We start from the raw sequence: 25062 nt of genomic DNA, 5'->3' as shown, positions 1-25062 counted from the left end.
ATGTTACTTGAGCCCTGCTTCTCAATAAAACAAGCAAATATTTTTGAAAAAAAAAATATTTTTGAACATGCCACTGAAATTGAATCCCATTCCCTCTTTCCGTTTTGTTTCTCTAATAATTCTATTCCCAAACTAAAACTCATTTTTAGAGACAATTCTTATCATCTCCTGCCTTATCTCTCTCATATTTCTAGCTGCTTTTTCCAAGACTAATTACTTCGTACGATTACATTTCATAGCTATGTTTCACCTTTCCATTTCATTTTATATCTGCTATTCTCCGATCCTCTTTGTTCGAATTTATTTCCTTCTTGCCTAGCAAGTCTTTTTGTTCTACATCCATTTGTCTGTTCTTTTTTTTTTTTCTTTCCTGCCTCTTATTCCTTCGATTGTTCTAAAGAAGAGAAAAGGGATAGAATTTTTAGTGCCCAAATTTCCTTTCATTTTTTTATATAAGAATTTTTTTTTTCTTTTGACTCTTATTTTCGAAATTCTCGGTCTTTATTCTTTCTTTCTTGTTTCCTACAGTAACTTCACTTGCTTCATATCGATCAAATTTTGTATTCAAGAGTCTCTCTAAGTAAATTGAAGATGCCGTTTTGACATGTCTTTTCTTTTTTGAAAATGAAACCATTCATCATTTTACATGTATTGTATTCGTATCGCATTATAATTATTAAAATGGGACCTCAGAAACCACTGATAACGATCATAGGATACTAGATTCAAAACCTGATTTCACTAAATATCCTTCTTGAATGTTGTTTTGGCGTATAATAAATCAGGAATAGAGGATTAAACGTCTCACGTTGGCTTAATTGTCTGGTTTGGTGAGGTGATCTGACCACTAAGCAAAATGACGAGATTCATCCCAAAATAGTTTGTAAAATTCTTCATTTGGCCATGCATATACTTTATAAATGTATTCAAACTAAATTCGAAATCCTTAATCATCCGAGTTGCTTAGATCATAGCTAAATTAAAAAAACGGCACCTTTTCCAGAAGGTGTAGAGGTTTTTTAACCCTTAACTGGGGACGTGAAAGTTTAGGACTTAACTGGGAAGTTGCTGTCTACGACACCGCATTTCATTTAGACTCGAATTTAATTTTCTAATGAATGTATTAGTATGAAAAACAAGCCAATATATTTTGCAGATAATTTTCTTGATATATAGATAGGTTTTAGAAATTTTTCAAAATATATTGTCATTGAAAAATGTAAATGCGTTGGAACATACATTTTCCTCTCAAATGACACGTTACAATAAATAATATTCTTGAAAAAGCTTATTACTTTTTACTTTTTGAATCATATTTATTTTTAAAATATATGAAGGTATATAGGAGACAATATAATGTAAAATTCAACAATTATATGAAAAATAAAAAAATTAACAATGGGTAAAATTGGCCCTTTTTTTATCGGCTTGTGTGACTTTCATAGCACGGTTTTCTAGGGCATTTTAAACATACAGGTTAAGAACTAGTATAAAAATCAACCTATAGATTCTGTATATATATATATCTTGGTATATTAATATATTTTATCAATTTTTCAAAATACATTATCTCTAAAAAAAATTGATTATGATTGAGCATACATATCAAAACCAGTTGAATGCGAACTTTCATCAAAAAACTCTTCTGTAGAATTATCCCTATCACGAAAATCACTTTCTGCTTTATTTAAAATTGTCTGAAGCACTGCTTCATAATAGGATCAGTAAACTGGATGATAGTTCGGGCCCCAAGTTTTAGTACCATCTGCTAAGCCTTGTTTATCACTGGGACACTAACAGGGAGATGCGGTCTTAGAGACTGCGCTCCTGAAATATTTTAAAAAGCATCTGTTGAAAAAGTGCACTTGTATTATAGGTCACAAAACAGGAAGCTACAGGGTCAATCCATTCAATTGAGCTAAAAACAGAATAGGGGTGATAGAAAATACATCGCTAGCGGTCTCACAGACCGCACGTCCCCAGTTAAGGGTTAAATAAGTAGGAGGATTTTTTTAAATAAGAAAGAAAGCAAATACCGTTACGTAATTGCAGCAAATTTGGTATTATTTCTATCGTCTTAGATTTGTTGATGGCCTTTTTAAGATATTATTTTAGTTAGATATTTTGTATTATTATTACGTCGTACAAGGATAATGTACAAAATCTAATGACATCATTTTTTTAACTTCTTTATTAATATGGAAATGAATTTACTTTTATTATAGTTTTGTGTACCTTGGTAATTATGACGAAATTTCTGTTAATAAATAAAGCCGATTTTTTTTATCACTTGGATGAGCGAACACAAAATAATTGTGACTTACTTCCAGCTCTTCAAATACTGAAAAAAACTTTTTTTTTCTAACTCTGGGAAAAGAAATTTCTCGTTAATTTTCTTTAATCTACGTCAACCTTTTTTATTATTTGATGAAGTTATTTAATAAAAAAAGAAGAAATAAAAAATTTTAGATTTTACATGCTTTATATTTTTTCTCCTCTTCATTACATATCTTAAATAATTTCTAATATATTCAAAAATATAAAGTCACTCCTTGGCAGTCATGAAGGGAATGGATGATCAATTTTTGATATTTTCATTTCAATTTTTGTGTACGAATAAAACCATAAACCAGACTTCATTTTAAATTTTTAGCTAAACAGTTTTCAAATTTTCTGATTCATCACATAATCGATTTTTATTTTATTGCTTTGCATGAAATATTAAATCCATATTTTTGCGAATTCTTTTTCAAACTCAAATGATAAAAAAAAATGTAATACTGATTGGAATGACATACGCTTTGAAACTTATGGCAAATAATTTTTTATTTACAACATTAGGACCCCTGACGCACATGCAAAATGTTTACTATTACACAAGATATTGCATCTGCGTTTGGCGCATTTTTTTTATAATTTTTTTTCTTGAATTAATCTTTCCATTCCTTTTACATGCTGTATATGAAATTTGATTTTATTCTATTCATTATTTTAACAACAGATGCCTCCAAACAAAGGAGTGTTGTTTCATTACCACCCAATATAAAGAATAGCCCTCAATATTTTCTTTGTGCAATTCAATGCAATCAACAAAATAATCTTTGAAAAGCTGTTATTTTGCGCAATGCCGAACTTAAATCTCATTTTTCTTTCGAATATATTTATTTAACATTTCTATTAAAATCCTGATATCCATTTTCTGAAGCAATTCATAACATGTTCCGTCTTTTTTTCAGCTGATAATTACCTTTAATGATTGTACTTAGATATGTTTTATCTTTTAGTTTCTTTTTACGTCTATGATTCTCCGAATATTGTTGTTAGAATTCGTCTTCTTTTTATCAGACAAGTGCCATTCCTTTTTTTTTTTACTTTCATTCATTCGTTCCTCTTTCTTTGTTATCTTTCATTCCTTGATTGTTCTAGGAAAAAGTAATAATAACGAATTTCTTAGACTCGATTGTTCTGTTTTCTCTGCTTCGCAAAATTGTTGTTTTTTTTTCTTTCCTATTTCATTTTCGAATTGTTTCATCATTATTTTTGTTTTTTTTATTATCTTTAATGATTTTCTTTCTTATTTCAAATCAATATACTCCTTACTAAATGCATATAAAATATATCTTTCAATTTTTCGGTTTCGAACTATACAAAAAAAGAAAGTGTTCTAATTACAAACTCGGAATTTTATTTTACTACCATATTTTAGACTTCTCTGAATTCAACAGAAAACATTTTTCCGCTATGGTATACTAAATACACAAAAACAAAGTACTGTAATCGTCAACAGTTTCGAATGCAACTAACAGACATCCAGACATCCCTGGATTCTAAAAGTACCTTTTCGAACTACATACATTTTCGACTTTTAAAAATACATACTCTGATGCCCCAAAATCTTCATCAAAATACATATTCGGTTTTCTTCCTTATACTTGAAGATACACTAAGTGAATCTGAAATCAATGACCTCGAATTGTGACTTTGTCCAGAATTCACAGTTTATGAAGTTGAAATAGAGATGGTAATTACTTTGGAATTCTCTAAAATCTTCTCTAAATTCTCTAATCTTGTCTTTCCTTTGATACGAGACCATTCCTGCAGGTGTGGGCTGACATATTCACGAAGAGGGGTTGTCTTTTCAAATATACGAATATTTAGGGAGACCATTTGAATTATATATGCCTGTCACGTGCCTTGACACTGTTACAAAAATTTTCTTCTGCTACAAATACCGCCACTCAATTGTAATGACGCAGAGCATTTAATCTCTAATAGTTCAGCAGCTTGCTTGCTGTCTGATCCTCTCAAATCTGTTTACTCGTCGGCGACTCCGACCACTCGCACACACCATTTCTGACGATCCACACGACTTCTTCTTCAGCTTCAGAGTGCCCGTCTTTTATAGTTCCGGGAGGCGGGGCTAGAAACTGCAGACCAATCAGGGCGTACCTGGGTGTATCTCTGTTATTACTGGATGGATCATGAAACTTCTTGAACTTCCTGGTATTATCCATTTAGTCGCCAAACTCGCCAAATTCACCGCCAAATGGTCGCCAAGCTCTCAGGTCATTGACGTGGCAGCCGATCAGCTCAGATCTTACAACGGTCTTTCTTACGGTGATACTAGCCGTGATGGGAAGCAAATTACAAGTTTGTAACAACACTAATGATGACACTTTTCTAGGCAACGCGAGTTTATTATATCTTCTGCTTTAAATGATCGATGACTGTTTACATATATACAGTAGAATTCCGATAAAAATTTAAACTCATTTCTTCGAGCTCCCACCGGAGCTCTTAAAAACGCACACTCTTACCGATGTTGGCCAAAAAATATACTCTCGCGCAACTTTTCCCCTCTCTTCACTTCATCTCCTTTTATCGTGAGGCCGAAACCCGAGAAAGAAGAGGCATGATAATGCCTGTCTGGGAATGCAACAACTCACAAAACTTCATGCTTCGCGATACTACTTAGCAAAACAATATATATATATATATAATATATATTTCATTTGTGTAAGTGAAGAGAAAGATAAGGAAGGGACATCCTTCCTGGTTACGTGTTTTCTGTCAGAAAACGCCGGATATAAGAATTGTATTTTTTTTATATGTCGATGCAGTGAAGATTCGAATGCTCAGATACCTACAGTCGTTCGAAATATATTTTTGCCGTCACGTATACGAATTGCATACAAAGAATAAGTACAATAATCGAAAAAAACTTCCAATTTCATATTCTAACGAACCTTTAAGTTTCAGATCTTACTGAGTTAAAAAAAAAAACCATGTTTGGAATAATATCTCTCTGTCTGTGAGCATGTCAATTCAGGAACACTTTGAGCTACATAGATGAAATTCGGTGTATGGGTTTAACACTAATTTGTAGATTACTTAAAATTATGAAAGAAGTCCATTCTGTGGAAGTATGAGTGTCTGGATATTTTAATAGAATTTAATATGATAAATGAAAAATGAAGGAAGATAGATAGAATTCGGTACACACATTTAACATTTAAAATGTAAATATGCATCAAATTTGGAATAAATCCTTTAAGAGGTTGACAGTCTGTCGGTCTGTACTTCCACAGGCATGTAAATGCGGTAGCTCAAATGCACAATAAGCTTTTATGTGATTTCATGCCTACAATTATAATGCGGTGTCATTTTTTTTAAAATTTAATTGGTGGAAATAAAAGGGTTCATAATACATATTTAGTGCTCTGATACATTTATATGAACTGCACACTAGCAATTAAACAAGAAAAACTCACATAGGTGGCACTTTAATAGACTCTTTTGAAATTATTATTTCGCTAATGACCTATGGTTGAATATATACAACTGCATTTATTTAAAAAAAAAAATGACGAGAACCTTTCAGGGAACCCACTCTCGTTGAACAGAAATGAATCTCGATGTTTCTTAGTCCTTATTTTAAAGTTACAAAGTACCGAAAAAATTGCAAATATCGAAAAAAAAATTTCGATAGTCCATATGATTAGAAGCAGAGCTCAAGATTTTAGATTTCATGTCTAAATAGATTTTTTTTAAATATTTAAATTTTCCTGTAGCGTTAACGGTCTAAAAATTTATCAATTGAGGGTTCGCGTTAAGGTTTTTTTTTAATTCAAATATTTTTTTAAGTAAAATTATTTAAAATGTTATTGATTAATCAATTCTTTAAATAAAATAGTTATTATCTTTCATTACTTAAATCATGTTTGTATGTTTAAGCTTATGGGTCTCTCTCTCTCTCTCTCTCTCTCTCTCTCTCTCTCTCTGTGTGTGTGTGTGTGTGTGTGTGTGTGTGTGTGTGTGTGTGTGTGTGTGTGTGTGTGTGTGTGTGTGTGTGTGTGTGTGTGTGTGTGTGTGTGTGTGTGTGTGTGTGTGTGTGTGTGTGTGTGTGTGTGTGTGTGTGTGTGTGTGTGTGTGTGTGTGTGTGTGTGTGATATGAAAATTAGGTGATCCTCTAAAATGATAAATTAGGTCCTCATATTCGATTTTTTATTGCTTTTTATTGCCTTACTTTGAAAAGATTTTTTTTTGAGATTTGAATTAATTAAAATTTAAGCGGAATATTTAATTCTGAAATTATAGCAGCATAAAAATTATTTTTAGACCATCTTAAAATTCTAAATCTTGTCTTTCCATTGATACTAATTTTTTTTACAATGTTTTTCTTTGTATTTATAATTAAAGTTTAACTTCAGACACAAATAATATGGAAAAAATTTTAAGCACACCCATTTTTCAAAACTGGTGTTTTTTCTTATGATATGATTAAATGTGTAACGATACAGATAGAGCATTACAGAAATATATAGTATATTGAAATGAAAGAGGTAAGGTTTCTGTGTTTGATATTTATAAAAATATGAAGTTTAAAAATATTTTGTCGAGGAAACATTAACATTAAGTTGCACAAAATAACTAAATAACTCCGAATTTATATTTTCTCACTATTTTTTTATTATACTTCTTCAACGACAATTCTTTTACTGCAAGTTTGATATTCATTTCTTTGGAAAGTTTCAATCAGTTCCTATTCTGTTTTTCTGTCATTTTGCCTTATGTGTTTTCCACGGCTAATTATTTTGTGCGCTTATATTTTATAACTATATTTCACCTTTCAACTTCATTTTATGTCTTCCATTCTCCACTTCTTTCATTCGAATTTACTTTCCTTTATCTGACAAGTGACATTTCTTTATTCCTCTTCCCATTAATCGTTTGCCTTTTCTATCACTTATTCCTTCAATTGTGCTAAGGAAAAATAATAAGAATGAATTTCTTCTTCTGAGAATTTTCTTTTTCATTCTTTTTGCAACAGTTTTTTTTTTCTTTGGACTCTTCTATTTTCGAAATACACCATTTTATCTTGATTTCTTACTTTCTTTATCAACTTTCTTTGTTTAAGATCAATCTATTTTCGTCCGCATTTTTTTTTTCACTAAATACGACTCAGAACTATTCTTTTATGTTGTTGTTTTTTTATTTACTAGCCGCTTTTGGTTACTAATTGATTCATCGAGAATATTGATTGTATGTACTTCGATTAAACTTTTGATCATTTGTATAACTTGATGTTTATGAAATCCCTGTAAATTTATTTACTAAGCCAATTGTAATAAAAAATAAAGTCGTGTAAATTAATGGCCTAAAGCATTTTATGCATACTGTGTATATGAATGAAACTGTCCGGATAAACTATTTTTTTTTAAATTTTCGTAAATTCCATTTTTTTATTTTTCATGTAAATTAGTATTAGATATAATACTTCTTTTTTTTTTGTCTTTAACAACGTGTGATTAATATGATGCTTAAATTAAATAATTAATCTCAATCAATTAATTAATTACAACAATAAACTACTGCTACGGTTAAATACTTTACTAGGCAATGAAAAGGGTTTAAGTTCTAGCTCAACATTAAAATCTATTGTTAAAAACTAGGTAAAAAATATTTCTAAAAAATTGTCAATATTCAGGAAAAACTGTACTAATATTAAATATATATCAATTTATAATCTTGATTAAAATTTTTAAAATCTTGAAATGGTGTAAAATTTAGTTTTGTGCAATGCGAGTTTCGAAAGTTGTGATGGGGAAAGTGTAAAATATCATACAATTCTTTGACGCTTTTGTTGTATTATCGTTAATATGTCTTTAATCATTCTTTCTACAAGATAATCATGCCCACAAATAAAGTATTCAATACAAAAATAGGTGTTTTGAAACAGTGAGAGGTATACCTATTTAGTTCCACATTCTTTTTGAAAACTATGCAAGGAAAATTTTAAGGTTGACCTTGTAAAGCCATGATCACATGAAAGGAATAATATCAAAGTCGGCATTTTACTCCCCAGAATTCCTTGCCATACCAACATGAGAATATTTAAATCACAGCGGTAAAATAAAGTGCACCTGATTTACATACACTGGCCATGTTTAGCTTAAGAAATTTTATACAACTACCGGGAACACTTATAGAAAAGAACTACTGAGAACTTCTTATTGCATGGAGTTTATAATCAGAAGTAAACACATACGACTACAAAGAGCGGTTGATTTGTGATGGAGCATTTGAGCAGTTGTTGTTGTTCTTTTTGCACATACATTCCGTTTTGATCAAGTGCCAATGATTTCTGCATATCCCTTTGATGTATAGTGCATTAAATAATTAATGAACATGAATTTTTCCCTATCGTGACAGAATAACATTTTTTTAAATTCCAGCATTAAATCTATTATCATGGAATTAAAATTTTGAACATAACTACGCAAGCATCGACTTTTCATTCTCTGGCCTTGTTCCATAACGAAAAAAACTTTAATCTCTTTTCTGCTACAATCTATAATTTTTGTTATCTTTTACTATCTTTCATTAGATTACTTTAACTGTAATATAGGGGAATCATTTTAATTACGCTATAAATCACATTAGTTTTTTTTATTGCTTCAAAATACTTAATTTATTTGCCATTTTTGGCACACAATGATAGGAAAAATGAGTGATGTTTTACAACTCACAATCCCTCAACACTAGAATGTGTGTTTCGTAATGGTCTCGTGAAAAGTCCCGGTTTCATGGTCACGTTCAACGAGATAATCACCCTGTACAATGGTGTCGTATATGTTAAATCTGTTGGGATCAAATCGTCTTCCAAGGTAGTTGGGAGGGAGAGCAGTTCACTTACATTTTATTATAATTCAGAATAACGAGAACTATCCCAAGAAAAACCTCGGGTAATTTCAAAACCAGAATGTTCACCTAAGTTAACTACCTATTACCCTCTTAAATCTTATTGCAAATATGCCAATAATGAAAATAAGATAAGACACTTTTTTCAAAACAATCATACTGATACATACAATCCTATTATTTCTCAGTGATCCGCTCTCCATTTCATAATTTTCACCTTTTCAGCAAATACTCTCAATTTTCTGAGATCGAGGGTTTGAAGTGTCAACTCCTCAGAGTTGCATTGTAATTCGCTACACAGTATAAGAAATGCTGACGGCATCGATTTATAAGCATGCATGATGACTTTGATGCCATAGAATAAAAGACACGTATTGATGCCTTTCATTATATGTAAAGTATCAATTAATATACGAAGACAATAACCCTACAAAATTACTATTTTTGAAATAAATGTTCTTTTGGTGAGGTTGGTAAATCTATTCGTTCCTATTTAGATTTTTATTCAATTTCGGATTGAATAAAAATCTTAATAAATTTAATTCTTAATAGATTATTTTTTCTCTGCAACATATAGTCTTTAGAAAACTACATTTTTATTTTAATCTCTTCTTTTAACAAGATAATCTTAGCAAAAAATTTTGGGGATCTGCTGAACAGTGGGAACAAATGATTTATAGTGCCTACATATAAAATCATAAAAATATTGAATATTAATTACTACAAAACAATTTTTTAATTAATTGTCAAAAATTATGTTTTTGATCAGGGAGTAAGTATGCATCAAATGGCCTCCTCGATCGAAATTGAAGACTAGGTGAAGTATTAATGACTCAATACATGAATATATCTGTTCTTTATTCCCAATTGCACTCTACTTTAAAAGTATAATAAAGAACAAATATGGTATTCATTTTTAATATAAAAAATTTCAAAAATTTTTAAAGAGATATGAGACATGCATGATGAAAGGGCAACGTTTCACAAAACTAATGGATGTATGCTATCCAAAGAGCAGCGTTATTAATATCAAGTTTTCATCCAAAGAGCAGCGTTATTAATATCAAGTTTTCATGTTTGATTATAAATATGAATTTACCAATTCATCAGTTAACAATACGTCATTAATAAATAAAAAAAGAATAAACGCATCATAATCAGCAGATCAACTATTTTATTTAATATTCAATAGACTCCTTTTATTTATAGTTGTCATGAAATTATATGACGAGCTGTGGTTGATATGCAGATAAAAGCAGAAAAGATTTCAAGTGACGCATCAGTGATTCACAGATCCAAACATTATATTACTTGTAATGCATACTTGTTTCACTTAGCTATTAGCGTGTTAAAAACCTTAAATTATAATAAAAATGAAATGCATTTACAGTATTATGCACTTCGTTGACTGCTGTCTTCGCAAGGTACATACTTGGTGAATATGGATGGGATTGGAGCATTTGCTTTGTTTTCGGAGCGATTTTAAGTGCAACCGATCCAGTTGCTGTTGTCGCTCTACTTAAAGAATGTAGTAAGTACAAATAAAATATTTGTATAGTAGAGAAAATAGGACTAGTGAAGTGAAAACGACCATTATGGCTAAATATAGGTTATCACTATTTTTACAAAATATCTTAACCCTTAACTGTGGGCGTGCGGTCTGTGAGACCGCTAGCGATGGATTTTCTATCACCCCTATTCTATTTTTAGCTCAATTGAATGTATTGACCCTGTAGCTTCCTGTTTTGTGACCTTCAATACACGTGCACTTTTTCAGCCGATTTCAGCTGATGCTTTTTTAAATAATTCAGTTATTTCTTCGAGCGCGGTCTCTAAGACCGCATCTCCCTGTTAGTGTCGCAGTGATAAACAAGGCTTAGAAGATGGCGCTAAAACTTGGGGCCCGAAATATCATCAAGTTTACTGATCCTATTATGAAGCAGTGCTCCAGACACTTTTAAATGAAGCAGAAAGTGGTTTTAGTGATAAGGATAATTGTACAGAAGAGCTTTTCGATGAAAATTCGCTTTGAACTGATTTTGATATGTATGTTCAAACATAATCAATTTTTCTAGTGATAATGTATTTTGAAAAATTTATAAAATATATTAATATATCAAGAGATAATATACAGAATTTGTAGGTTGATTCTTATACTAGTTCTTAACCTTTATGTTTAAAATGTCCTAGAAAACCGTGCAATGAAAGTCACACAAGCCGATAAAAAAAGGGTCAATTTTACCCATTGTTAATTTTTTTTATTTTTCATATAATTGTTGAATTTTACATTATATTGTCTTCTACATACCTTCATATACTGTAAAAATAAATATGATTTAAAAAGTAAAAAGTAATATGCTTTTTCAAGAATATTATTTATTGTAACATGTAATTTGAGAAGAAAATGTATGCTCCAACACATTTACTTTTTTCAATGACAATATATTTTGAAAAATTTCTAAAACATATCTATATATCAAGAAAAATATCTGCAAAATATATTGGCAGTTTTTCATACTAATACATTCATTAGAAAATTTAATTTGAGTCTAAATGAAATGCGGTCTCGTAGACCGCACCTCCCCAGTTAAGGGTTAAATTTATTGATAATTGTACACTATCCAGGTAACAATTAATTGCAGGATCATGTGATACATATCACCCTTTTCTTAGAAGCAACTAAGCATTAAGAAAATAAGAATCAAGATTCTCAGTATGTTTATTGTGTTTTTCTACGCCTTGAGGTCCCTATCCAAGCCCGCTCATCTTTAGATATAATCCAATTCTTTCTCCAAATATATCCTTCTCAATGCAAACAAAACATAAATTGCATCTATCGCTTGAAAAAATGTTTTTTTGAGAGATATCACAGCGCCATCTATTAGATAAATTTTAAAACTGCGTGAAAAGATTTTAAGACGTACAAAAATAAAAGCGCTGATAAAATTTTTATCGTGATAAAACATGAAAATACTACAAATTTTTTTAAAAAATATTTATCAGATGAGTGTCAGTTTTTAAAGAAAGGAATATGCTTTACATAAATAATTATTTTATATTTTAACAAGTAAATATAAATGCATTTTTGAAAACCAGCACACACTTTTCTACTCAGAATGAGCCTTCTTAGTTTGCGTAAGAATTCAGAGTAAACAGATGACCATAACCATTAAACGTGTGAAATATTTGATAAGGAGATAAAGGGAAATGAAATGACTTTATAAAGATTGATGGGATTTATAAAGGATAAAAAAAAGGAAAAGATAAATGGGATTTATAAAGAACAAAATGAAATCATTTCATGAATGAGACTAAGGAAGTTCCATAGATGTATTAATTTTGTTGTGAATCGTAAACAGAAAGGTTTTCCGCTATTGCACGTGCATCCAGTTTTATTGTTGATAAAAGGACTCAAGTGTTTGGCAATTTTGGGGAAGAGTTTTCTGTATATCTGTTTGATATATTCTTTAACAGTGTCGATTTGAAAACTCAAGTCTCACAGTGGACTGGATTACGTCATTCTTGATGTTGCAAGATGCATCGGTCATGATACGTAGTATTCTGTTCGTAAAAAAAATGGTTCTATTGATAATCTAGAACCTTATTTGAAGTAATTAAATCTTCGTACAAGACATTTCTGGAAACTAAGGTCTAATGAACTATTAAGAAATAAAATATAATCGAATCATAAATTATAATATAAAAATGCGTACGTTAAATAGTTTTTTCATGTAATATTTGAATATATTAAAACACAGTTTATACTTTGTAATTAGTTGCATGAGTTCTTTCTTGAAAGAAGTCAAACTGAAGATTAAAATTCCTTTTCCATAAGAGCTTACGATTTTTTAATTAAATTCTAACTCGCGACAAGACGTTGATCTACTAACCAGCTCCAAAATTCCAGCAATTGTCTACAAATTGACGACATGCAACATTCTGCAAGTTCAAAACCATCATGTCAGGGTGAAAATATGTACTGATTTCTGAAATAAGATTGAATTCTTGCCGATAGCTGATACCTTAAATATGTTGCATTAGGATCCTATTTAAAACTACAGGACTTTTCTTCTTAAATTCTGCTATTTCTCGTCAATAACATTGGTACAAATAAAGGAAAATTAAGCAAGAAAAATCGAGGAACCAAGCAAGAAAAACCGAATTACCTGTGTTCGAGCTCTGACTTAGCACCCAAAGATAATTGCTTATTTATCAATCTTACGCTATATAACAGTAGTTTATTTCACAGCAAATATCGTCATTTGATAAAAGGAAAGAAATGTGCTTTAATAATGACGAACATTGCATAGAAGATCATTTCAGTTTATACTCTTACTGTTAAAATAAAAAGCCGATAAAATATCTGCGTAATTCTTACTACTAAATAGGTCCTGTACTTGCTATTTAAATATAAATTGTTTGGAAAAAATATAGCATTTTAAACTTTAAAATTTTCTATTTTAGTTTTGAGAAAGCATCAAATTCATTCCGTTAAAAGAGATATCTTATCTTCATATAAGTTAACAGATATCTTCATATAAGTTAATTATCTTATATGAAGAACTCTGGACTCTTAACAGATTTCCAAGTAATACTGCTAGAAATGAAAATGTACAATTTTTTTTCCAATTTGCTGACATTATATTAACCTGAACTATAAATTTGTCCGAAGACTACTTTTTGGTATATTTCATGAAGTAAAAATTTTAGAAATCCCATCCAAACAAATTTAGTGCTTTTTAATCATTTTACTTTTGTCATTTCTTGCATTAAATAAAAGATGATGGACATCATTGTGACAGATTATTTTTCTTTAGTTTGTATGATGTTTAAGAGATCAACAAGTCAATGTTTGACTTTTCAGCTAATAGGTACTATAAACAATTTAATTAAAGAGTGTATAATCACTTTACAAGCTTGGATATAACTTTTTTTTCTCAATATATGATGATCCTTAAAAATTTGAAAGAGCATTAAAAGTATTTATTGAACATACTTTCGAAAAAGATCATGTATTATCTTTTGTTTCTACACTATTTTTTAAATGAATTTCAATCAATTTTTTTTTTCCTTTTAACGCTAATAACTCTTTTTCTTTCAAATTTCTTTGCATCTTTCTCTCAAAGGTATTTCTTCCAGCCTAACCACGCTCATCGAAGGAGAATCATTACTGAACGATGGAACCGCCATCGTTTTGTTTGATTCTTTGATAAAAGTATACGAAGGGGGCGAGTTTTCTGGTAAGGATTTCATACTTTCCACAAGATTCTTGCATGCATTTTAAAGATTGTTAACGCTTTATAACACATAAATTTCTACAGCAGATTCTATCAAAATAAACAAGGAGGCTCTCACTTTATTCCAAGTGCCTTCGTTATCCTAAAAAAAGAAAAAAATAGTTAGAAAACATTTTTATTATCGTATCTCTCAGATATTTTAAAGGGAACATGTCCTTATTTACAAGTAGCAAACACGTTTAAATATTGATCTGGATTCGTCAGATTTGTTATTTCACGAATAATTCTGTCATTACGAAGTATTTTCGACCTCATACTCATTTATTCATAAAATTTCGTTTCAGGTTTATAGACGTCCGTCTGAAACTTAATCCGTCTGAAACTTAAATGAAAAAAATATTGTTTTAAGTAATTAATTGGAGCTTTACAAAAGTTAGCATCACGTTTTCCAAAGTACGCAGTCTTTTAAATTGTTAATATTGCTAGGCTGTAAATATTCTGATGATTAGGTTACTCTCAGGCAACTGAATATAAAAATTTTCCTTCGACAACATTATAAGAATAATATTCATACAAGAAGAATTCTGTTTAAGAAGCTATAGGAGCTTTAACATCTAAAATAGACCTCGAAAGCTAATCAAATGTGACTCTCCCTAACATTATTAAACTTAATAGACTTTTTACCACAGTCTTATAAAACATTTAATCTCATAATTAGAAATTTTTAAGTTAGTTAAATAATTAATTAAAATAGATATGCAAAAGTACATGTCCTGTATGAATGGTCGAAGATAGAATTTGCTTCGCGCAAGGTGTTTTTAGAAAATAAGCAATTTATGTTAACAAATTTTACACCAATTTATTACCAAACTTGTTAATCATGCAAAATGATAAATATTTTAATGGATTTAGTAGCGTTATTTAACTTTTTTATGTTGTTAAACCTAATAACGCTTTTTTAAAACATTTTCAACATATTAGGAAACACTGAAAAAAAAATTACATAATAATGCTTTGATTTTACATGATTTTCCTTTATTATGTGTGTATAAGCATGCCTAGAAAATTTTATATTTATACGATGAATCAGTTTTGTATAATCCTGCTCACAAGCTCTGAAAATGTAGTGTTGAAAGTAAAATGACTTGAAAGTAAAAAAAAATCTTTTACTAGGCATATCTATTCAAGAATAACACAATCAAATACTGCTGACTTTCACGTTTATGAGTAAAAAGTCAGTAGTGACCTTCAAATTCTTGACTATATCTTTTAAACTAATTAACGTACACACATGTGCAATATCTTAAAATGTTCATCAGGATTTCGGTTATAAAATAATGACGTCAAAAAATTAAAGTTTTAAAGATCTATAGCTTTCAAAGTGATTTATTTTAAGGAAATGATGATGACTGAAATTATGTCATAAATGTGAGGCATTATTCTCAAGAATTCACACGAATGTGTGGTATTATTCTTATTATTCTTAAGAGATGTGCGCATAGCAAATAAGATTCTACTTAATTTTGGAACATCTTGAAAATGTAAAAAAAAAAAGACAGCATTCCCCAAAACAATATTAAATGGCTTGTGCAGTTGCTTGAATTCATTTCATTTCATGGAAATATTTCTTAAAGATAACATGAAAATGCATGCATATCCTCTTCTCTTCCGTAGTGGAAAGAATCGTTTCTACTTTCCTCTACGACTGTGGCGTATCCATAGCAGTTGCATACCTTATATCCAAGGGCACTGTGATTCTGCTCAAAAGAATAGAACTGGACACAGATATCGAAGTCACATTCACCTTCTGCATTGCCTACCTAACTTACTACACAAGTGAAGTCACTCTCGGGGTCTCAGGCGTCCTCTCAGTGGTCGTTTTGGGCGTCAACGTGGCTTCCTACAAAAGCAGTATCAATTATGAAACGGAAGAAACGAGCACGATTCATCAGTCAGTATTGTTTTCAAAAATATATTTTCATTTCAAATTGTCAGATTGAGTAGAGTTTCATATTTACTTCTCGCATTGAGAAGAAAGCATACAGAGTAGGATCATCAAGGGTTGATCTCCAGATTCAGACGCATCTCCACATCATTCTGTCGAGAAAAATCATTCTCTGCCATATATACATGAGTACAATAATTAAAAAACGGAAATCTTAGAATTTTATAATTTAGATATATTGATCTTATACTAAAATCGCTCATCAACATCACATTTTGAAATAAATCTTTCAAATGAATTCTTAAAAACGAGTTAAAGTTTTCACGTAATGCTTGCAAACTATGCATAAAGGAGACATAATAATAGATTTTTGCATATTTATCATACACATTTGCTTAAAAAAATGTTAAAATTAATTTATTTCTTTGCCTATGTAATGTCACTCAGTTTAGCATTAATGTTTTATTTATTTGTCCAAGTTATTGCAATATACTGTCTGTCCAAGACAAGAACACTGCTAGACAATCGTCTATCTTTACGGCGGGCGTTATAGAAACAGGTTACTGTAGGAAGAGTTCATTTTGCAGAGGTAGAAATTAATTCAAGTCTCTTACGTTGGCACGTTTAGCGCCAAATTGGCTATATTTGGTATTATTGCATTTAATTCTTGAAAACAAATTTTAAAAATAATTCACTTAACTGAAAATCATTTGCATACTCGGAATATTGAAAATATCTGATATTCCTGTCATATGTATACAAAGAACAAAACAAATCAAATAGAAAAACTGAATAATTATTTGTATGTCTAACGACTGCACAAGAAGAAAAAATAATTAAGAAGTAAAATCATGTATGACAAAACATTAATCGTCTTCATTTCATTTGTTTTAAATTTATATAAGTTATTAATATCAAAGTCTCCGCAGCAAACGCGAGGTAATCTGTCTAATTTAACAGAAAAACTATAACATAATTAATCGTAATTATTTCATAATTTTTATAAAATGTTGCTTTTATTCTGTTATAAAGTAAAATGTTTATTGTTAAATATGCTTGAAACCTTTCCAAATTTATATTTATTTATTTTTCTGATGTATATACTGTTTCCCGAAACATAAAATTAACGATTACCATACTATCAATTTTCAGATTTTAAAAAATCAAACTTTGATTTGTAACTTATTTTCAATATGCACAAGCTTTTTACAGCATAATTAATAAAGTTTATATGTAAAAGTATTCTGAATTTGATGATAATTCAAGTGTTCATTCATGCACGTGCCAGATGTCCCAGACTTAAAGGAACCCGATTAAATAAGAACAACATCGCTTTACATTATTCTACGAAAAACGCGGTAAAAGTTTGTTTTTGTATTCCAGATTATTCACTTCCCCCGGCTTGAAAAAGAAATACAATTATTTAAAAAAATTTTTCACACGAACTGTCAATTCAAATAATAGAGTGATAAATGAGCTTTTCCTTTCAATGTATATCAGTAATCATGAGCTCGAAGCAATAAAGGATCCAAATTCCTGCATGCATTTTATCATTTCGCGGTTGAAAATTCTTCACATTTCTATTCAAAGCCCATCAATGCCGTTTGAGAATACTTATCTGCTACCGTTTTATTATCACAATCAGTGCACCTGAGTAGAAAGGAATCTCGTTAAATACTTTAATCCTTCTAACTCACATTAACGTGCATAAATTTTTAGATTCTTGGAATCATAGTTAAGAAGGAAAGCTATTGAAACAACAGGGAGGAGAGAAAACAAGCCTGAATAAATGACTATTTTTCTTTATTTTATTGAAAAAAAAAGTAATGCACTATCTATAATATAATATTTTCTTCATACCATTATATAGTTGAATAATATTTTTTTAAATGATGTCAAAATTTAAGAGACAAAAAAAATATTATATAATGAAATGCAGTTAATATTAACCAAAGAAAAGATTAATAAAATATAAAAGAAGTAAGCTAAGGGAATATAAAGATACGTGCAACTGCGACTAAAGCGAGAAGACGAATAAGCAACAGGTTTTCTTTTATCGCTTCACATTGACGCCAAGAAAAAGAATACCCCCCTGACTTCTGTCCGATTCTACCCATTCAAAATGGATCGTCCCTACCGAAACCTGTTTCTATAACGCCCGCCGTAAACATAGACGATTGTCTAGCAGTGTTCTTGTCGTGGATAGACAGTAGTTAAAATTAGTTTTTTTGAAATCTTTAGGAAACGGCGACAAAAAACCATTTAGTAGTCAAACTAACGCCAATAAATACATATTAAATTTTAATATAATATTTTGACTATTTTTAATTTAATAGCCAACCAAATTACTCCCACCAGACATCTGAAGTACAAAATAAAACAAAATAGCAATCAAAAATCATCAATTCAGCTCAGATGTCGTCCAAGTTATTTAAAATAGCAACTCAAAATTATGAACTCCCAAAATATCCCTAGTATTGTTTCAAAGTGGTACTGGATAGTTCAACAAGCAAAATATTTAAATTAAGGTATCCCTTGAACAAAGTATTTAAATCAAGGTATCCCTTAACATAGTATTTAAAACAGCTATGCCAAATTTGGTTTTAGACTACATCCAGTCACAAAATAAATTTGAAAATGTATATTTTAAACAGACAATCTGTTTTCGTATCACAAACAAGATTGTCAATTTAAACTATGCATTGTTTATTTATTCGGTCAAAAAAATCAAGTACTATTTAAAAATTGATAGAAAGTGATACAAAAGTATTTTTTTTATTTCTGAGATTAAATCCGAACACCAGAAAAATAAGCAAGTTATAATCCGGAAACACTTGCTTTATGAAAACAAATCATGTTCTTTTACTTCCTATTTATTTTAAAATATCCTTTAGATTTTGTAAAAAGTGTATTTAGGTTATTTTATGTTATCATTTTATTGAGATCATAAATTCCGACATTTTTCAAAATGTTAATTCATTTTTCTTCTTTTAAAATATATACGCTCCTCTAGTAATATTCGACTTTTTTATAATGTTACTTTTCTTTTCGAAAATGATACCTTTAAACCAGGTTATCTGAAATTTCAATATGTACTTTTCTGCTCTAATTTTTTTTTTAAATATGTATATGAATAATGTGTTATATATTGATTATGTGTTATATATTAGAGAATATATTAATTACTAATGCAAAACAATATTTTATCATAAACCGGCGGCAAATATCTCTTCAAAATTTTCTCGTATTTTCTCTGATAAGCTTGTCATGCCAGAAAACGCCATGCATAGTACTAGCATAAAATAGTTACAAAATATTAACTTTTTGCTATTGTTTCCTCCTTGGCGAGTTTTTTGGCGATTAATCCCTGCCATGCGGTAAATAGTACCCAAAAATCGAATTTTTGCTTCAGACAGGTTTTTTTTCGACCGATTAAAACAAAGGCACAAAATTGCGCTTGTAATTACAAAATCCTATACCAAATTTAATATATTTAACTTATTGTATTTTTAAGTTATCGCGTCTACATGTTTCTGAAAGTACAGACCGACAGACGGTCAACTCCTCATTGGATGTGGCTCAAAATTTGATAGTTATATACACTATAGATGTTAAATCTGTGAAGAGAATTTTATCAATCTAGCTCTCTTTCTGTAAATATCGTGTTACCTTATATTCAGACAACCGGACCTCATCTGAACTGAAAATTACTCCAAATTTAATAGAAATCTTCAAATTTGATATAAAAACCGCATATCAAATTTCATTCGTCTAGATCAAAGCGTCTTTGAGTTATCTTTGAGGATTGCTATACTTTCTCTACACTGTGTATTCGAGAAAAAATCGTACAAACTCATCAATAACATAATTGAACTGATTTTAGATAGTAAGAATTAATTTTTCACCGAAAGTGCAAGGCATGAAATGGATCATTAGGAAGAGAATAGTAGAGATTTGATATTCCACTATAAGCTTGCTTTTATTCCATGAAATATTCCAGATATTTACTATTTGAACAATTTAAAAAAATTCCTTTATTAATTGCAATCTGCATAGAAAGTTTTAGGTATTTCAAAACCTTTTTTTTTTAATTTAATAATGTAAATAATGTATGCATTCTAATATGATAACATTCTGATATTTCAGATTCTGGGAAACACTCAGCTTTTGGGCAAACACATTGATATTCACCTTTGTAGGTATTATCATAGCATCTCGGAGTGTCATAGATTTTGGTGATGTTGGATTCATAATTGCCACCTACGCTGCTGTCACATTTTTCAGGTAAAAATGAATCCTAAAAGTTATCGTAAAAACTGAACACTTTATTTCAAATTGCGAATTTCTCAACAGGAAAAAAAATAAATGCGTAATTCTACTAAAATTTACTGCCAGGCGGAAACTGAGTACCTATATATACCTATTGATTGATTGGTAATTTGCTGTTGATAATTTATTACGTTGATGATAATATTTATTTACGAACACTTTATCACAGTTTTATAATCTCAATAAGTTTTCAGTTCAGTTGCATACAAAATCATTTATATTAAGCACCCATAGTCATATTCTTAATTCTTTTCTTAATTCCTTGTAGATGATGGTCTTGATTTATTACGTTGATGTTTATTTACAAAAATCTTATTGCTGAAAATGAGCATCTATATTTCTATTCTTTGATTGATAATTTGCTGTTGAAAGTTTATTACGTTGATGATTATATTTATTTACGAATACTTTATCACAGCTTTACAATCAAAATAAGTTTTCAGTTAACTTGCGTAACTAAATCATTTGTATTAAGCACCCATAGTCATATTCATCGTTTCTTAATTCCTTGTTGATGATGATCTTGATTTATTGCGTTGATGTTTATTTACGAAAATCTTATTGCTGAAAATGAGCACCTATATTTCTCTTCTTTGATTGGCAATTTATTGTTGATGCTGATGATTTATTATGCTGATTATTTTTATTTACGAACATTTTATCACAGCTTTATAATTTTAATAAGTTTTCCATGAACCTGCTTACGACGTCATTAATATTAAGCACCCATACTTCAATTCACTGATTCATAATTTGTTGATGATGATGATATTGATTTATTGCGTTGATGTTTATTTACGAAAATCTTAATGCAGCTTTATGATTTTAATAAGCTTTCATTTAACTTGAATACGAAATCATTAATATTAAGCTAATACATTGGGTAATTGAAATGTTTTACTCTTATAAACTATAGAAACTGCAATAAAGCTCACAAATCAGCTCCATGAACGTAAAGAAAATTTTACTAAATGTCTAGTAGGTAGACAAGTTTGGTTCAGCTTACTGACATCTTAGATAAATATTTTGCGACTGACAGCTGCTGTCAAACTAGCTTTTGTAAGTGGATGGCTGGAAAATTTATCAACAAAGAATTCGGAAATTAAAAATATATTAAGATGCTGTTTGTATATAACAGATGAAAATGAATCTGGACTTTTTTTATCATGTAGTTCAACATTTATTCTACTTTAGAATTTTTATTTTCTATCGACAATTGAAGTTGAAGATTTAGGGTGAGATATCTGATTACCTATCGGATTACGATGGTAAGCAGATCTGATTAACTGTCGGATCGCGCTGTTGGTCATTCAGCAACACTGTTGTCAGATGAGGAACCATTCTCTTCACAGCATGAAGCAAATTTTCTTTCCGTATGAGCGATACTTGTTGTTGGATGACATCTTTGAATTTTGATATTGATGTCAGTAGTTAGTTGTAAACTTTTTACTTTAAAAGTTTTCAAAACCCAAAGTCACAATATGTCAAATCGGATAATCTTGGAGGTCATGTTGTAAAAAAGATCAAGTTAGAACGCGATTGCCTTCAAACATTAAACATGTCTATTGATATAGACTCAGTAGCATATGGTAGTGCAAACGATTCCAATTATTGCCTGTGACGATTTCGGTTCTAGAAAAATCTGATTTTTTTTTTTCAACTTTAATTCTTTCATTTTTTATATCATTTGATTCTTTCCTTTTTGATATTTCCAAATCAATGTTTTTAATTTTTGATATCTTAACAAAGAAACTCGATTTCATTTCTATCTGTTCTCAGCAAATCAGCCTCGTTCTATCTTTGTTAGTTTTCGAATAATTCACTTTTTAAAGTATTTCTTGACATTTGCATCACCAGATCTGATATTTGTTTCAGAGGTGTCATGATTGCTGTTTTGAGTCCTGTTTTGCAATCAATTGGTTACGGTTTTACATGGGACTATGGGTTTGTCCTTGTGTGGGGAGGTCTCAGAGGAGCAGTTGGATTGGCGCTCGTCCTGATCGCTCAGCATTCCATGTCACCCGAGACTGCAAATCAGGTAATATTTATATTATTAAACTACATCATCCTTAACCGTTTCCTTAAAGAATTTATAAAAAAAACATTATCAGAGAAAAAGATGAGTTGGCATTCATTTATTATGAGTTGGTATTCATTTCATTTATTATATTCAAAAAAATTTATAGACAAAGAAAAAGTATCGTCATAATATTATATATTCTGATGTTTTCTGATGATGATTAGGTGTGTGCCAAAAGTGGCATTACACCGGTAAAATCACATAAATAAAATTTAAAAAAATAGAATTTAAATAGCTATCAAAAGACTAGCTATTCAAAAAAAATTCATAATTTTGTGTACTAGAAGCGAAAAAAAAAAAAAAAGAGTAGGCATAAAAAAGAAAAAGTGGAGAGGTCTAAATATCCCAAGCGGAAGAGTCTATATAATATTCCAACAGCATCATTGAAACATAATTTGTAAATAATAAATTTACCGAAGATATGCAATTTAAATTTAGAAGAAAAAAATAAAAAATAGAAATAAATAAATAAATTATGTAAATAAACAAAAAAAACTCAAAAATATAAATAAACAAATAAAAAAATAAGTAAATGAAAAAATAAACAAACAGAAAAATAAATATATACAATGATTCAGTCTAAGGTAGAATCCATGAATCAGGAACAAAAGGCCTAATAGAGTTCTTTTTGCATTTTTTCCCTTGTACTTACTAGATACTGTCCACAGTGCTTGACAAACCAGGAAAAATTATTGCTCAATTTGGAAAATTCTGTTTTCCTTATGATGTAGGAAGTCCAAAATATTTTGAGCTTCTAAAGTCAATTTATTGTTTAATAGGATTTGGAAAATATTTAGTTTTTATAAGTTTTCTCAAATGATGAAGAATAGGGCAATGTAAAATATAGTGTGGAATGTCATCATAATCATTACCACATCTACAACTACAATTTCTCAAAATGAATCTTTTAAGATAATATTATATATGCTTACACTTCATAAACTTATTAACATACATTTTCCACACGTTTAAAATACTAAAATTTCTTGTTTCATCTGGTAAAGCTCAGTTTTTTTTTTTTTTTTTTTTTTTTTCCTTCATATGCGAATTATACACAGAGAAAGTATTGTGATCGTCAGAAAATTCGAACTCGAAATTTTGATGAATCTGCATGATTTAGATCTTCCGGAGTCCAAAAAAACAGATTTTGGTCTCTTGATCATTCAGTCTATATATTCTTGAATCTATTACAAAACCGCTAGACGAATAAAATTTGGTGTGTCAACAATAAAATTAAAGATTTTTATCAAATTTCGAAAGAAAGTTTGTCCGTCCGAGGACAAGTGAAATAATAATTACAAAGCTTAAAGAACTAGATATATGAAATTTGGTAAGCATGTATAACATCTATAATGCAAATCCACAACAAATTTTGAATCATGTCTGTCAAAGGGTCGACTGATTGTCGATCTGTTCTTAGGCTTGTAAGCGTGAAAGAAAGCGAAGAATTGAATACATGAAATTTTGTAGGTGTTGTGACTATAACTAAAGCAAATCGGTCAATTTCAATGAGTTCAAGCCGATTGGAAAAATAGACGTCCAAAATATATATTCGATTTTCTAATATTTGTATATTAGCATGTCAGCGATTAATCGCTATAAATCCAAGCAAGATCCAGTGTAAATACTATATTCAAGCCAAAAAAATATATCCTTAATAACTATTGTTTGCCTATGGCCTATAATTAATTCAAGTATCAGTTTTCATTACTGTATTACGAAGCACAATCCTTATGCTTAAAAATATAAATCTGCGTAATCGTGAAGTTCATAGCCTTATGCAAATTCCACAATTTTATGCAGGCTGAGGAGAGTTACATCTTTGTTAGAAAGTATGCGAGAAAGTTTTTAGGAGACAACTTCCACTCCGTTTTCTTTTGAATTAAATAGGAAAGTTCCACCTGAGAGTATGATTGATAACTGCATCTCACACATAATTTTATATTGCAGTTATATAACCATTTAACTTACTGAAATAATTTTTTTTTCTAGTCAAATGAAGCAAAAATAATGGAATAAAGATATAATTACCTGAGTAAAATGCATTAAATATATAAAAAAAATTTAAAAATCTACTGAAAACGTAATAATTATCCAAACCAAATGCTGATGAATATTTTTTTAAAAGATCACTTAAGAAACGAACAATTTTACCACGTTTCTTAACATTAGCAAATAATTTTGTGCTTCTTCGTTGTTTACAGTGTTTTTGAGTCATTCATCCCTGAAAAACTCTCTTTTAATAACAGTACAAAAAGCTTCTCTCTCCT

The 25062-nt window shown here is 29.7% G+C and overlaps 1 protein-coding gene across 1 annotated transcript in view; it reads left to right on the top strand.

Annotated features, from left to right (window-relative positions):
• LOC129968318 (uncharacterized) overlaps positions 1-24673 on the top strand; it is a 34808-nt gene extending 10135 nt beyond the window's left edge. Inside the window, exons 3-7 of the mRNA XM_056082173.1 lie at positions 14328-14441; positions 16113-16389; positions 20530-20667; positions 22588-22750; positions 24596-24673. Coding sequence (XP_055938148.1) covers positions 14328-14441; positions 16113-16389; positions 20530-20667; positions 22588-22750; positions 24596-24673 — 770 coding nt within the window. The remainder of the gene's footprint in view (positions 1-14327; positions 14442-16112; positions 16390-20529; positions 20668-22587; positions 22751-24595) is intronic.
• The last annotated feature ends 389 nt before the right edge of the window (positions 24674-25062 follow it).

The sequence above is a fragment of the Argiope bruennichi genome, chromosome 5 (assembly GCF_947563725.1).
Source record: "Argiope bruennichi chromosome 5, qqArgBrue1.1, whole genome shotgun sequence".
In the NCBI taxonomy this organism is placed as follows: domain Eukaryota; kingdom Metazoa; phylum Arthropoda; class Arachnida; order Araneae; family Araneidae; genus Argiope; species Argiope bruennichi.
The sequence above is the reverse complement of the archived record's forward strand: the minus strand, read 5'-3'. Positions and strand labels throughout refer to the sequence as shown.